At 43.6% G+C, this 14,486-nt stretch overlaps 1 protein-coding gene across 1 annotated transcript in view; it reads left to right on the forward strand.

The window, feature by feature from the left end:
- ARFGEF3 (ARFGEF family member 3) overlaps window positions 1-14,486 on the forward strand; it is a 148,943-nt gene that overhangs the window by 80,895 nt on the left and 53,562 nt on the right. Inside the window, exons 15-19 of the mRNA XM_084776440.1 lie at window positions 2,748-2,855; window positions 3,224-3,439; window positions 3,564-3,674; window positions 5,925-6,075; window positions 7,943-8,263. Of these exons, the coding sequence (XP_084632566.1) occupies window positions 2,748-2,855; window positions 3,224-3,439; window positions 3,564-3,674; window positions 5,925-6,075; window positions 7,943-8,263 (907 nt within the window). The remainder of the gene's footprint in view (window positions 1-2,747; window positions 2,856-3,223; window positions 3,440-3,563; window positions 3,675-5,924; window positions 6,076-7,942; window positions 8,264-14,486) is intronic.

Consider the following 14,486-nt stretch of genomic DNA (forward strand, 5'->3'; position numbering starts at 1 on the left):
AAAATAGGTATTCAATAGATGTGAAAAGATAGCAGACTATCCACAGTAGCTGTACTCATCCATCATTACTGCTAATCAGCTATAATGTCAAATAAGGTCAAGTGTTCTGCCCGTTGGAAAGCTGTTTAATTCCAGATCAATGATAGCAGTGTGTAGTCTTTTCAAAGTAATTCAACAAAAACAAGGCTCTGCGAGGCCTGGAGTGATGGCCCAACAGTTAAGAGCCCTTACTGTTCTTGCAGAGGACCCAGGTTGTTCCCAGCACCCACATGACAGCTCACAATCATCTCTAATTTCAGCTGCAGGTGATCCAACGCCTTCTTGTGATCCCAGGGGCATTGAGCATGGCACGCACTTGGTCCATATCTATACATGCAGGCAAAATACTGATACAAATAAAAATAAATGAATGATAGCCCATGAAACTGTATAGCAAATTCTAGATGTGAACCAACAAGTGAGGGTGTGTGAACTATTTGATCCTCTCATTGTGTACCAGGAGAGGCACTGCCCACAGTCTGACCAATAGCCAACTAGCCACTTCTTGTAATATGGCAAGCCATTTATAGAAATGGAAAACTTTATACTTAAATACATTTCACATGGCTTGAGTTCATTAGCCTTGTACCCAGTACATAGGAACTATTATAACCTGGATAAAATAATCATTTCTGGTAAATATCACTAGGCCATTGATTAAAAGCTAAATTGATTCCAGAAAAAAAAGGCCTATTTTTATAGTAGCAGTCATATAGGTTTCCACCTTTTATGTCCTTCTGATGTGTTGCCCAGAAGGCTTCCAATAGAAAATGAAAATTTTGACACTAAGAATTGGCATCATCTCCTTCTCAAGCAAAGGTGACATTCCTAATTAAGAAAATTATTCTATCCCCCATCCTATACTTTCCCCTGTGCTTCACCTAAGAGTATCATCTACATTCAAATTCCTATGTTCTATCGCATAATCAGCTCATTTAGTAATGAGGAGCCTGATGCCCAGAGAGTGGAGCATCTGGCTCAGGCCTACAGTCCTTCAGGTCTTTATTCAGAGATAAGCAGAAATCCAGACCTTTCAACCCTGGATGAGTTCCCTCCTGCCAGAATATGATGGAGTTTTTTTGAGCTGTTTTTGTAGGTGGGAATTCACTCTTGCAAAACTATGAAGGACATAGTTAAGAAGCCATGTTGAACTGGCCTGGATGCTAATTTGAAAACATGAATACTAAATCCAATTCTGCCCTTTGCCAGTCATGTGGACTCAGGCAGTTTGCCTACTTTACACTTGGATCTTAGCCCAAACACCCAGAAATGATATTTTTTAATACTTCAAATACTGAATTTCCTCCATGTAAAAAAGGAAAAATAAGATACTTCCTTCCTGGTTTGAGTAGTTGGAGACAGTCAAATGGAAAAACAAGAAACTAACTGAAGCAGTTTGAAAATTGTAAAACATTATGATCGGTGCATTTGTAATTAGAATGGAACTTATCTGACCAAAAATGTTTATTCTCGTCAGTTCTGGTGAAACAGCTCTGGAGAAAAAGAGTGCCCTGGCACTGCTGCACGTTCATTTAAGTCTAGAACTTGAGAAGCGCATGCAGGGTGATTGCAAGCCTGACATTAGACTGTTCTACACAGTGAGAGCTCTTTAAAATGTGTGTGTGTGTGTGTGTGTGTGTGTGTGTGTGTGTGTGTGTGTGTATGTGTGTGTGTGTGAGAGGGGGGGGAAGGGGAGGGAGGGAGGGAGAGAGGGAGAGAGAGAGAAGGAGGAAGAGAGGGAGGGCAAGGGGAGGGGGAGGGAAAGAGCGGGAGGGGGAGGGAGGGAGGGGGGAGAGAGAGAGAGAGAGAGAGAGAGAGAGAATGCTAGTGTACTCTATGCTCTATGCATATGGTTAGTGATAATGCCGTTTTTTTTTAATGAAAACAGGATCCAAAGGTGAGAACATCTTGAGTAGACTTTATGTCAATAGAAGAGGCAGAGTTTATAGCCTTATTTTTTTCAAATATAAAGCATACAACAGCATACAAAAGAATGCTTTGGCAATGAAATAAAACAGACTGATGAAATAAAGCAACATTTCATCTATATTCTCTATAGTTCATATATAATAAATACAATGGATTTTTGTTGAAAATACATGAATATTGTGGTGGCCACTGTTTATTTTTGATTGGCCTACCAAAAGGAAAGACTTAGGGATGACATTACTCTTTTTTTTAAGTAATTAGTTTATTTATTTTTTCACTTTGCATCCCAACTATAGCCCCTCTCTCACCAGTTCAACCCTCCCTCTCTCTTTCCCCTATCCCTCCCTCCCTCCCCTCAGAAAAGGGAGCCCCCCTCTTTACCAGCCCACCCCAGTACATGTAGTGACACCAGGACTGAGCACGTCCTCTTCCATGGTGGCCTGGCAAGGCAGCCTCACCAGGGCGAATTGATTGAAAAGCTTGCAAGAGAGTCCAAGTCAGAGACAGCCCCCACGCCCCTTACTTAGGGACCCACATGAAGACCACACTGCCCATCGGGTACATATGTGTAGGGGGCCTAGGTTCAGTCTATGCATGGTCCTTGGTTGGTGATTCGGTCTCTGCAAGTGCCCCTGGGCCCAGGTTAGTTGCCTCTTGTGGAGCTTCTGTCCACCCCAGGTCCTTCTGTCCTTCCCCCCACTCTTCCACAAGGCTCCTTGCACTCCATTCAATGTTTGACTGTGAGTCTCAGCATCTGACTTTACTCTTTTAATTGGCAGATATTGATGGCTTAGAGAGCAGTGCAATTGGTGGCCAGTTGATGGCATCAGCTTCAATGGAGTCACCTTTCACCCAGAGTAGGAGAATTGATGACTCCATGGTGGCAGGTAAAGGCCTTCAACCTTGAGTTTAAAAATGTGCATGTTACCAGCAATCAAATTCTTAATGGTAGCTTAAATAAATTATGACTTTGTCTTGAAGTGAAGGTAGCTAATGAAAATTGTCCAGCTGAGATGGTGATGTCATGTTTGTTATATTTAATCACTGTGTGAAACCTGAACCAATGCAATCTAATACACTGTCTTTCCTGTTGTAAAATTACATGTAACTCAGAATTGCTTATCTGAGGCCGTGAGAACCCCAGACCCTTCTTTGTCACTCTTTGTTTCTAGAAAGTAGCCAACTCCTCCTCCTCCTCCTCCTCCTCCTCCTCCTCCTCCTCCTCCTCCTCCTTTTCTTTTTCTTCCTCTTGTAGGTGTTGCATTTGCCCGTTATATTTTGGTCGGCTGCTGGAAGAACCTGATTGATACTCTGTCAACCCCCTTGACTGGTCGAATGGCAGGAAGCTCTAAAGGGCTAGCCTTCATCCTAGGAGCTGAGGGCATCAAAGAGCAGAACCAGAAAGAGCGAGATGCTATCTGCATGAGCCTTGATGGGCTTCGGAAAGCTGCGCGGCTGAGCTGTGCATTAGGTACTTTTGGGGATTCCTCACCCTTGGCACGAGGGAGGGTCTCTTCAGAACTCACTGGGGTTCTTCTGGCATGTGTCTGGAGAGCACACTCAATTTAAGGGGTAGCTGTTTGTCTCCTCTGAAGGGGTTGCTGCTAACTGCGCCTCAGCTCTTGCCCAAATGGCGGCTGCTTCCTGTGTCCAAGAGGAAAAAGAAGAAAGGGAAGCCCAGGAGCACAGTGATGCCATTGCACAAGGTAACAGCTGCAGGCCAGAATCGACCTGGTGCTTTCATTGTGCTGTGCACACGTCCACATATACCATAAGAAACTGGTCCCCATTCTATGTGTGATGAACAGTAGGTAATTGCCACTAGTCAGGAACCTCTCTGGGCCACAGTCTTGAGTCTGTTTTAGGTGAGGGAACCTACCCAGTGCTGATAGTATCTCCTTCTCAATAAAAAAAAAAAAAGTCTTACTGACTGCTAGGGACAATTGGCTGCTAACAAATGTGCCAGGAGTCCGCTTGGCTGAGCCACCACCTGGGTCATCATCAGCCTACTAGTGCATTTTAGAGATTCCCCAGGTTACAGTAGAAATGTTAAATTGGCTAATGTTCTGAGGGTAGAAATCAAATAGAATCCATAAAGGGGGACAGAAAACCTTCACTCAGGAAAACCTGAACTTTGTAGACACAGCAAAGGGTCAGCGGAGCTGATGATCTTTTGGACACTAATAGCAATGGAAGATACAACCAGGCAGCGGGCTGAAGGAGAAATGCAAGCATGAGCTAAATTATGCTGGTGCTATCCATGGATTTGTAAAACAGCTAGACACAGAAAATGTGTATTTTTAGCAGAGACAAGCAGTTTAGGTCAGTGTTCCACAAACCTGAGTAATATTTAGAAACCTGTTAAAAAGCAAAGTAGTTCTTATAGATCTGAGGAAGGGGAGGGGGGAACGGAATCAACGTTTACTTAATATATATGTCAACTACACATAAGTCTTAACATTTAGCTTCCTGAAGTAGTGTACATTTTATGCCAAAACTTAAGAGTTTGATATGAGAGGATCAAAAATTTGTGGTCAGCTTGAGTCACACAGCAAGAACTTATCTCAGAAAATATAAATTCTAGGGTCTGGAGAGATGGCTAGTCTGGTAAGACTGCTTCCCGCTCAATCATAAGAAGCTGAATTCTCAGATCCTAGCTCCCACACTACAAGCCAGGTACAACTCAGGGGTACATCACCCTCACTCAAGCCTCTGCAAATGCACAGGTATTCATGCTTACACACATGTGTGTGCATTCACTCACAGGAACACACACACACACACACACACACACACACACACACACACAAATAAATAAGCAAACAAATAAATAAGAAAATAAAATGAATCTTTAAAAGAATTCTTGTAGCTGTGGAGAGATGGCTCAGCTATTTAAGGTACTAGCTGCTTTTCCAGAGGATCCAAGTTATGATTTCAGCACCTGCATGATGGCTCACACCCACCTGTGCGGTTCTGACATCCCCTTCTGACCTCTGGGGGAACCAGCATGCACATGTGCACATACATACATCCAGGCAAAACACTCATACACATAAAATAAGTGTTTTAAACGATTAATTCTTACAATTAAGTTCCTAAAGCACCACACACTTTACAAACAAAGCTTAAAAGCACAAAATAAATACAAATACAAAATAAAATGGGCCTTATATTCATGAGACAGATAGTGTTTTCCTAAAAAATAACCTTCTCCTTATAACATGAAAATGGCTGAGTTCCTTAAGGATAGTTTTCTCTATTTCTTAGTTCTGAATTATCACACACCAGATCCTCTGACTGCAAAGCTTCCTTTAAGGATGGTTCTGCCGTTTGACCTCGTCTTGGCATTTAGCATAACTGACTGCTAAATCAATTCTTGTATCCTTCCTCAGTTATTGCCACTCTGTTTTATTTTAATAAAGCATTATTTATAACTCACAGATACAGGTGTGAACTCAGGGGATGAAATGTCATCATGACTTTCACTTGAAAAGAAGTCATCCTGGTGCTCCCAATGCATCCACATAGATTTTGAGATGACCGTCATAAGAGAGGCATAAACAATACGAAACAATCTCAGAGAGACTTGCATACTGCCAAGAACTTCCTGATATTTATAAATTTAGATACACCGAGGAAGATGAAGAGTCTGGAAATATGTGGTTGTGCTGGAGTTAGCACATGAAGCCACCCACACTGCTGTGTCTCACCCAGACCCATGGGTGGGCTAGAAGGAACTCTAGCTAGCTCAGGGTCCATCTCACCTTAGAGCCACCAGTGGCTCTAGGGCGGGAGTCACCAGTGAATGGGAATTTGTCTGACCAGTTCTTTGCATGTGAACCATGGAGACCTTTGGCTCTTGCATGACAACACACTCTCTCGTTTCCATCCTGTCTCTCTCCCTTTCTGTCTCCCTTAATCAGACTGCTATTTTAATAAATGTCTTTCTGGCACAGTGAAACTAAAAGTGGAGCAGAAACTGGAGCAGATGGGGAAGGTGCAGGGTGTGTGGCTGCACACAGCCCACGTCTTGTGCATGGATGCCATCCTCAGCGTAGGCCTGGAGATGGGAAGCCACAACCCGGACTGCTGGCCACACGTGTTCAGGTGCATGATGGTAACCCCACCCCTGATGGCACAGACCCTTCCTTGGAAAGCCTGGGGTAGTAAAGAGGGTATAGACGGCAGGGTCTGCCAGCATCCCAGTATTTTATGAGCATTCACTATTCGGATACATTCTTAGTGAGACACGGAAAAGAGGACAAGGGATAAGGACCCACTGAGTGTATGCTTTAGAGAACAGAATGGCAGAACATGATTCAGGGAATTTTGATTTATCTGTTGGCATTGCCGTGGGAGATAAATGTAGTATACCAAGAAAGAAAACGCTGGTTTCTTGAGTAGTAGATGAAAGACAATCATGCAGCTTAAATGAATATACAAGTCTAAAGTGTGCCCGGAAGTCAATAATCCAACTGCTGTATTCTTGTTAATGTCCTTTTTCTGTGTTAAAAAAATACCCTGGATAACACACATCATTACATACAGTACCTCATTAAAAACATCTAGTTTAATTAGACAGAACACAATAGTACATCTGTGCAAAAGACCACTAAAAAAAATTTGACTACACGTTTTGTAGTAGGAAATGAGACTCTTAGTCAACACCTGTAAAATAAAAACAAAATGACAAGAATCATATCTCCTAAGCATCAGCATTAGAGAAAAAAGAAAAAAAAAGGAAGAAGCCTCGCTCAGAAGGGTGCTCAGCTGTGACTTACCCTAGCTGAAGCATCACATCAAAACGCCTTGCAAGCAGAGCAGCCATGGAAGGAGAGCAGTTGGATGATAGTCCAGTAAGATCTGAGTTCAGTTTAACATCACTAAAACAAATATAGACCCAAGTGCTAGTTGAGTTCCTCAGAGTAAAGTATGCAGAGAATCCAGGGGTTCTAAAACCAACCAACTTAAGAGGAGCGTGTGAAAGGACCAGGATGGAGCATCCTGAAATAAAATGGGGTGTGATTTGGAAGCTGATGACCAGATATTTTGCACTGGTCTCACAAGGAAACAAAGAGAAAAGACTCAGGTGGCACCCAAGCAATATATGGGAATTCAGCAAGCTCTCTGATTATAGAACATCAGAGCACTTTATCACAATGCCCTTTGACAACGACTAAGTTATTGGGGTAAAAGGTGTCTTAGAAAGCATCTTAATCTCTAATCCAATTAGGAACAAACCCTTCGGAAGTTGGCAGTCGCACGTGTCTGTTCTCTTTATGCCATGCTAGGGGATGTCCCCTCAGCCCCATTTCCTACTTGGGCACAGGTATGTGGAACTACCAGCATCAGACACATCAGAGCTGGGTAGATCCCTACTGTGTCAACAGAGCCTGTCCGCTTGTGGGTGTGTTCATTTGGGGATCCTTTCCTAAGGAAGTGCTTCTCAGAATCTAATCAGAGGCATAGGAGAGAGAGAGAGAGAGAGAGAGAGAGAGAGAGAGAGAGAGAGAGAGAGAGAGAGAGAGAGAGAGAGAGAGAGAGAGAGAGAGAGAGAGAGAGAGACAGAGAGACAGAGAGACAGAGAGACAGAGAGACAGAGAGACAGAGAGAGACAGAGAGAGAGACAGAGAGAGACAGAGAGAGGGCATTCTCAAATAAGCAGTCTAGTAAAGCAACGAGCCAGGCAACGCAGAAGTGGTGAGCGGTGTTCCGTTGCCTATCTTTCTCCCAACAGAATGATAGGTGTGAGGATCTGAGGAATCCCTCACCCGTGCCAAGCCTAGCACAACTCAAAGCAAATTCTCTGACTCTTACATGAAGAAGAAATGGCAGTGCCCAATATGGTAAAAAGGAAAGGAGAAAAAGTGGGGCAAATTCCCGGGTTAGCTGGATTTCCTTTTATCTCACTGTGGGATGGATAGAGTTGGCAGTGCTGGGCTGTAGTATTCACTTCCTGTTTGACCCTTTGTAGGGTATGTGAGTATGTGGGCACACTGGAGCACACCCACTTCAGCGACGGTGCCACCCAGCCTCCCCTGACCATCCATCAGCCACAGAAGAAGACATCTGGGAGCTCTGGCCTTCTTGGGAACCTTGAGTATGAGAGCTCATCCCAGGAGCAGAGCCTGGAGCAAGGGCCCTCCCTGAACACAGCCCCTGTGGTCCAGGCACACTCCATCCAGGAGCTTGTTCGGGAATGTAGCCGTGGCCGGACATCAGACTTCCGGGGAGGCTGTCTGAGTGGCAATAGTGCTGCCAAAGTTGTGCTCTGCCTTTCCACCCAGGCTGACAGGTATGCAAGGCCAGCTCACCCTGATGATGCTTAAGCAAGGATTGCCTGTTGGCCCTGCTTGTATTCACTTGGTCTGAAAATCAACCTGGGGACAACTTGATGCATTAACCAGTTACCAAAAATGTTTCCCATCATGTATGTCTGTGTGTCCGTGTCCGTGTGTGTGTGTGTCCGTGTGTGTGTGTGTGTGTGTGTGTGTGTGTGTGTGTGTGTGTTGTAAAAGATCCCTTCCCCATATATTTATGGGTATGTCTGTCAGCCACATAAGGTCTCAACTTCCTTGTTTGCCCTTTGGGTCCCACACATTTATTCCATCATACACTTAGCGTTATTTGTGATAACTTGCCAAATCCTATGAACTGTGGATAAACATTCTGAAGTGGCCATTCTGGATTCTGAGACCGTTGGGAAAGCATACTGCTGTTAGCTCCTGTATCCTCCGTGCCTTCTGTTTCAGCACCATTCATTTGTGTCATTCATTTGGTTCTCTGAACCTGTTGGCTTAGATGTTTCACAAAGCTACTTTATTTAGGGCTCTTAAACGCCTTTACCTCCTTTCTAACCCCACAGCCCTAGGTAGGAGAGAAAAAAGGTTAGAAGGATGAAAACAGGTATGTAGACCTCTTTACTTCTTCCATCTGGGTAGGGTCTTTTGGGGGCAAGAGCAGTCTCTGTGGTCAGCAGCAAAGACATCAAGCAGTCCTCTATCAGTCTCCTCCAAACTGTTGCTGCCACTTTCCCTATAGGCTCTCTTTTTTTATACCCTCAGAGTCCTCAGATTTCAACTAACTCTATCCAGCAAAGATACACGTGGTGGTTATCAGCTGTGGACAAACTAAAGTCCAAACTAAAGTCCCACACTTGGGATTGAAACAAAAACATAATTACATAACATAACTGAGCTTTTAAGGAAACCCAAACTAGGGAGGGAGGGAGGAACGGGAGGACACAAGTTATGTGATAACAATTTAGTTATAGTCTGAATAAATTAATAAAATTAAAATTAAAAAAAGAAACCCAAACTTCTATTACGTGTGTGTGTGTGTGTGTGTGTGTGTGTGTGTGTGTGTGTGTGTGTAAGACAACCTTGCCTGTCCTTCAGGCAGTAGCCACCCTTTTTGTTTGTTTTTTTTGGAGACAGGTCTTTCATGGCCCCTAGAGCTCATCAAGTAGGCTAGGCTGGCTGACCAGCACGTTCCAGATACATGCTTGTGTCTGCCTCCTCCACAGTGGGATTACTTACAAGAGCGTGCCACCGTATTCCACCTTTTGATGTGGGCTCTAGGGGTTGCACTCAGCTCCTTGGGCTGAATTCCCACTACCCTTTTGAATGAACCATGTTCTAATGCCTGAGTTCCAGATCTGAAGTGGACTGCCTGAAATTAGGTCTCTGGTTTTACTATCATGCCTGGCAACTCACTGGATCCTGGCTTCGTTACCGGTAAAATAAGGGGTTTTTTTTAAAGGTAATATTCATGGGGTTAGTTATGAGGTTGAATTAAGTAATACATTTTAAAGTACCTAGAACCAGGCTTGGAAAATATTAAAGATTCAATTCTCGTGACTCTTGCTACAAAGACCCATACCACGGGTTGCGGAGATGGCTTAGTGGACAAAGTATTGATTGCACAAGGATGAGTTTCAGAACTGAGATTCCCATGACGCACATAAAAAAAATCAGGGAGACAAGGATAGGATCCCTAAGTCAAGCCATCTACCTAGGCTAGCAGAAATTGACAAGCCTTGGATTCGGTAAGAGAAGCTGCAGGAAGAGATGAGTGAAATGGGAAAGATGAAGGACGACAGCCATTGTCAACTTTAGGTTACACACACACACACACACACATGTGTATATACAACATACACACACATGCACACACACACACACACACACACACACACACACACACACACACACATGGTTCTGCATCTCCCAGAAGGCCTAGATGCTGCCGGCGGGAAGCACACACTTCTCTGCAGGAAGGGCTCCAAGCAGAAAGGGTGAAGCACAGGAGGTGCTACAGAAAAGGATTTCTCTGCAGTGAAAGTGTTACGGCTCATTTCATTAAACAGCCGCTACGGTGTAGGTGACAGTGGGACAGTGTAGGTGAACGGGTTCTGGAGCTGAGCCAAGTGAAGGTGGGCACTCAGGGCTCCAAGACGGAGTTAGGCAGTGACAGAACAGGTGAATGGAACAGCTGCTTCCGGAACAGCTGACAGCTCACAGGTGGGCAGTATATAGCAGGCAGATGCTAACTCTCTGATGAACAGAGCAGGGAGAGCTTCAGGGGTGACCTGTTGGCATTTCGCTGCAACTGCCAAGTCCAAGGGTCCAGTGATGAATTCTTCAGGGAGAAGGGAGGCCCTTTCCCCACCCCCAAATGTTACAGCTCAGAATAAACATCCAGTCTCTAAGGTGAAATAGATGGTGCTCACCACTCTATTCCATGTGAAACAGGAACAGGACCGTATAAGCCTTGGGCAGGGGGAGGAGCCTTGAGGATAAATATGTCTCAGTGGCTGGGACTAGAATGCTGGCAATGCTCTATTTGCATGGAGAGAGATAGCAGGTGACAAGCTCATGTGACTGGTCACCTCTAACCCTTGGGGTTGTGTCGTGCGTTCCTCAGGCAGGCACAGAAACAAGGAGGGAGCTGCGCCCCACACTTTTCGTCCCTAGGGTGAGATTTTAAATCTTATGTTTGAGATTTCTGGAGTTTGAACAAGCTCCATCTCACTAGTCTCATGCCATTTCTCCTGGAGTCATGCTCCATGAGCCATGCACATACACACACGCGCGTGCGCACACACACACACACACACACACACACACACACATGCACGTGCACACACACACGTGCACACACACACACGTGCGCGCGCGCGCACACACACATACACACACGTGCACGCACACACACACACATACACACACGTGCACGCACACACACACACATACACACACGTGCATGCACACACACACGTGCACACACACACACGTGCACACACACACACGTGCACACACACACGCTCGCAAGAAAAAAGAAAAACTTCCCACTGGGAAGTATGGTAGTTAATGATGTCTAAAAGCTACATTAAGGTAAAGTAGGGGAACAAGAAGAACATTATGATGGGCGGATCTGGGCCTGGGGGTCCTGCTCAAACTATGGCACCAGCCAAGGACAATATGTGCAGTAAACTTCAAACCCCTACTCAGATCTAGCCAATGGGCAGGACATTCTCCACAGCTGAGTGGAGAGCGGTATCTGACTTTCACATGAACTCTGGTGCCCCATATTTGACCACGTCCCCTGGATGGGGAGGCCTGGTGGCACTCAGGGGAAGGATAGCAGGCTACCAAGAAGAGACTTGATACCCTATGAGCATATACAGGAGGAGGAGGTCCCCCTCAGTCACAGTCATAGGGGAGGGGAGTAGGGGGAAAGCAGGAGGGATGGAGGAATGGGAGGATACAGGGAATGGAATAACAATTGAGATATAATATGAATAAATTAATAAAATATATTTTTAAGAAGGTAAAGTAGGGAAATCAACTATTGCCTCAACTGTTTGGCAACAAGTCTTGATTCTGGAAGTACTTTTGATCCCCACTCATTTGACATCACCTTATCTATCCCTTCAACGTATAGTCTTTATGCCCAGGCTTTCTACAAAGAGGACAGACAGGAAGTGACTAGGTCAGTAGGCTAAACATTAACTGGCTGGGCTCAGACAGCCTGACTGCATGTTCTGACTTTGACATTGACTAGCTTGATAATTTCTATAGAAACAGTTAAACTGAGACTCAGCTCCCCACTGACACAATCAATTTGCACATGCTGTAACTGGTAGAATTATTACTTGTTCCAAGTTATCCAGCAAATTGACTGTTAAAGTGTTAGTGTCCATCTGTGGCTCTGGGAAGGTCCAGGGTAGGGTCGCTGGGTCTGGAGGTGGATTCCCCTCCAGTTCGCTTCATCTCTGGGGTTGCCCAGCTGATGGCTCAGGCAACTGACCAGGATTGAAAGAAGAAAGAGGAAAGAGAGCCCAGGGTTCCTTCTCTTGAGACTGGCTGTACTGAAGCCAGGGAGGAAAACTTAAACTGACCACAATTTTCCTACAGCCCAGGCTGTAAAAGTGGTTTCTAGCCAGAAACTGTAGGGGAAATCTTAAAAGGAGCCGTAGAAGAGGAAAGCCCTGAGTGTACTAACTTATTTGCAAATCTACAGGGAAATAAGAAATGAGAGAGATAGAAAATAAGCCACTCACACACACATCCATTCAGTAGAAAAGGTGGATGAAATTAGGCACCTTAACTTCAACTAGATGAAGTTGTTTCCTAATTTCAATGCAATTTATTCTTGGTTACTGTACATATACTTCTGAGAAAATGGAATTACCTAATAGTCAAAAAAGGGCAATTAACACAAAAACAGAATGAATTCTAAAATACAACAGGTTACATGTTTTCAAACTAAACATTTCTTATCTATGTATCCATTACATAAGTTCATAGTGAGTTCAGAGTGACAAAGGTTGACAAGGCAGAAAGGTTAATAGGGTCTAAAACTTACAGGAATATATGATTTTTCAATTAGGACTGATCTAACTATACATTATCCAGCTATCTGTTAGTTTATAATGAGTTCAGGACAAGAATTTTATCTGTCTTTCATTCTGAGAAACAGTAAATTTAAAATGGCAACATATGATGCCACAAAATGATATGGTATAAGGAATTATAACAGAACAGTTTGTATATTTAGACATTAAGGCTCATGCTTAATTTAGACGTCTTTAGGTAGCCCCATTATATCTTTGGTTCATGGGAAGTTTAAACCAACTTGCCTATATTTATGATGTACACCAGGATTCATGGTGCCATCTGGAGTGAAGGCTTATCTGAGGCCACAAATCTGCTTCAAGGCTATCCCCTAGTAAGGGATCTGGAGGACCACAAAGGTATTTTTTGCAGCTATAAACTCTCAAAAATTGTTTTAAAATATCTTAAACTGTTTTAAAGTATTTTAATCAAACTAGGAATTCCATAATCAGGGATTAATTCAGCTGAACAACAGTATATCTTCAACAAGATCCTGTGGGAAGTTTGCTCAATAAAAGCTGATCAATACCCAGAAAGTGACAGTTAACACTAATGCCAGATTTTTTTTTCTTTTTGGTTTTTGAAACAGTGTTTCTCTGTGTAACCTTGGCTGTCCTGGACTCACTTTGTTACCAGGCTGGCCTTGAATGTAGCCTTGGCTGTTCTGGACTCACTTTGTAGACTAGGCTGGCCTTAGACTTACAGTGATCCACCCGCCTCTACCTCCCTGGGTGCTGAAATTATAGGCATGCGCCACCATGCCCAGCTCTAATGCCAGATTTTAGAGAGATGCAGCAGTGCACAAATGACGGGGTTGTCAGAGGTTGGAAGCAATTCTGGTGTGCTTTATGGTACAGACTTTGCAAAATACCAGATCCCTTCCAGAGATCTCTCATACCTACTTAACTTCCCCAAATCAATGGCTCATGACAACATGTCAGAAACTGGAAGCAGTTCAGGGGGTGCACCATGGTACAAACCTTTCAAAATACCAGATCACCTCCTAGAAAGCCTACATGCCTAATGAGCTCTTGGCATTAAAGTGTTTTAGAATCTAGGAAGTGCTTCATGGGTGTTGGGAAGAGTATAACACACTCCTGTATCTCTTTACTAGAGTAAAAGAGAAAAAAAGAAAAAGGAAAAGGAAAAAAGAAAAGAAAAGAAATGGCTAAGAGACCCAGAATCAAAATAGAATCCAAGATGGAAACACAAAATAGCAAAAAAAAAAAAAAAAAAGTGTAGTTTTCGATAATTTGTAAATGTTTAACTACTATTTATGTCTTTTTTTGTTTCATGTTCTTTAATGGACATTAAGTTTTAATTTCTCTTAAACATTAAAGTTTTAATTGAAAACTCTTTTTTAAATGTAGCTTAAAATGTAAGAGCAATCTTTGTATATCTATACATTATTTATGCCTGTTTATTATCATGAAATTGGAATGGTGTAATATAAACCTCATTATAGGCTAAGTCATCTGTACACCCTCTTAACAAGATGTCCTTATGCATAGCTAGGTATGGGGCACACCCGATACCCCACCGCTCAGGAAGCTGAAGCAGGAGAATCATGTATTCCAGGCAAGTCTTGGAAACATAGGGAGTCTCACAAACTACTCCAGC

Source organism: Acomys minous, assembly GCF_964271855.1.
Source record: "Acomys minous genome assembly, chromosome: 3".
In the NCBI taxonomy this organism is placed as follows: Eukaryota; Metazoa; Chordata; class Mammalia; order Rodentia; family Muridae; genus Acomys; species Acomys minous.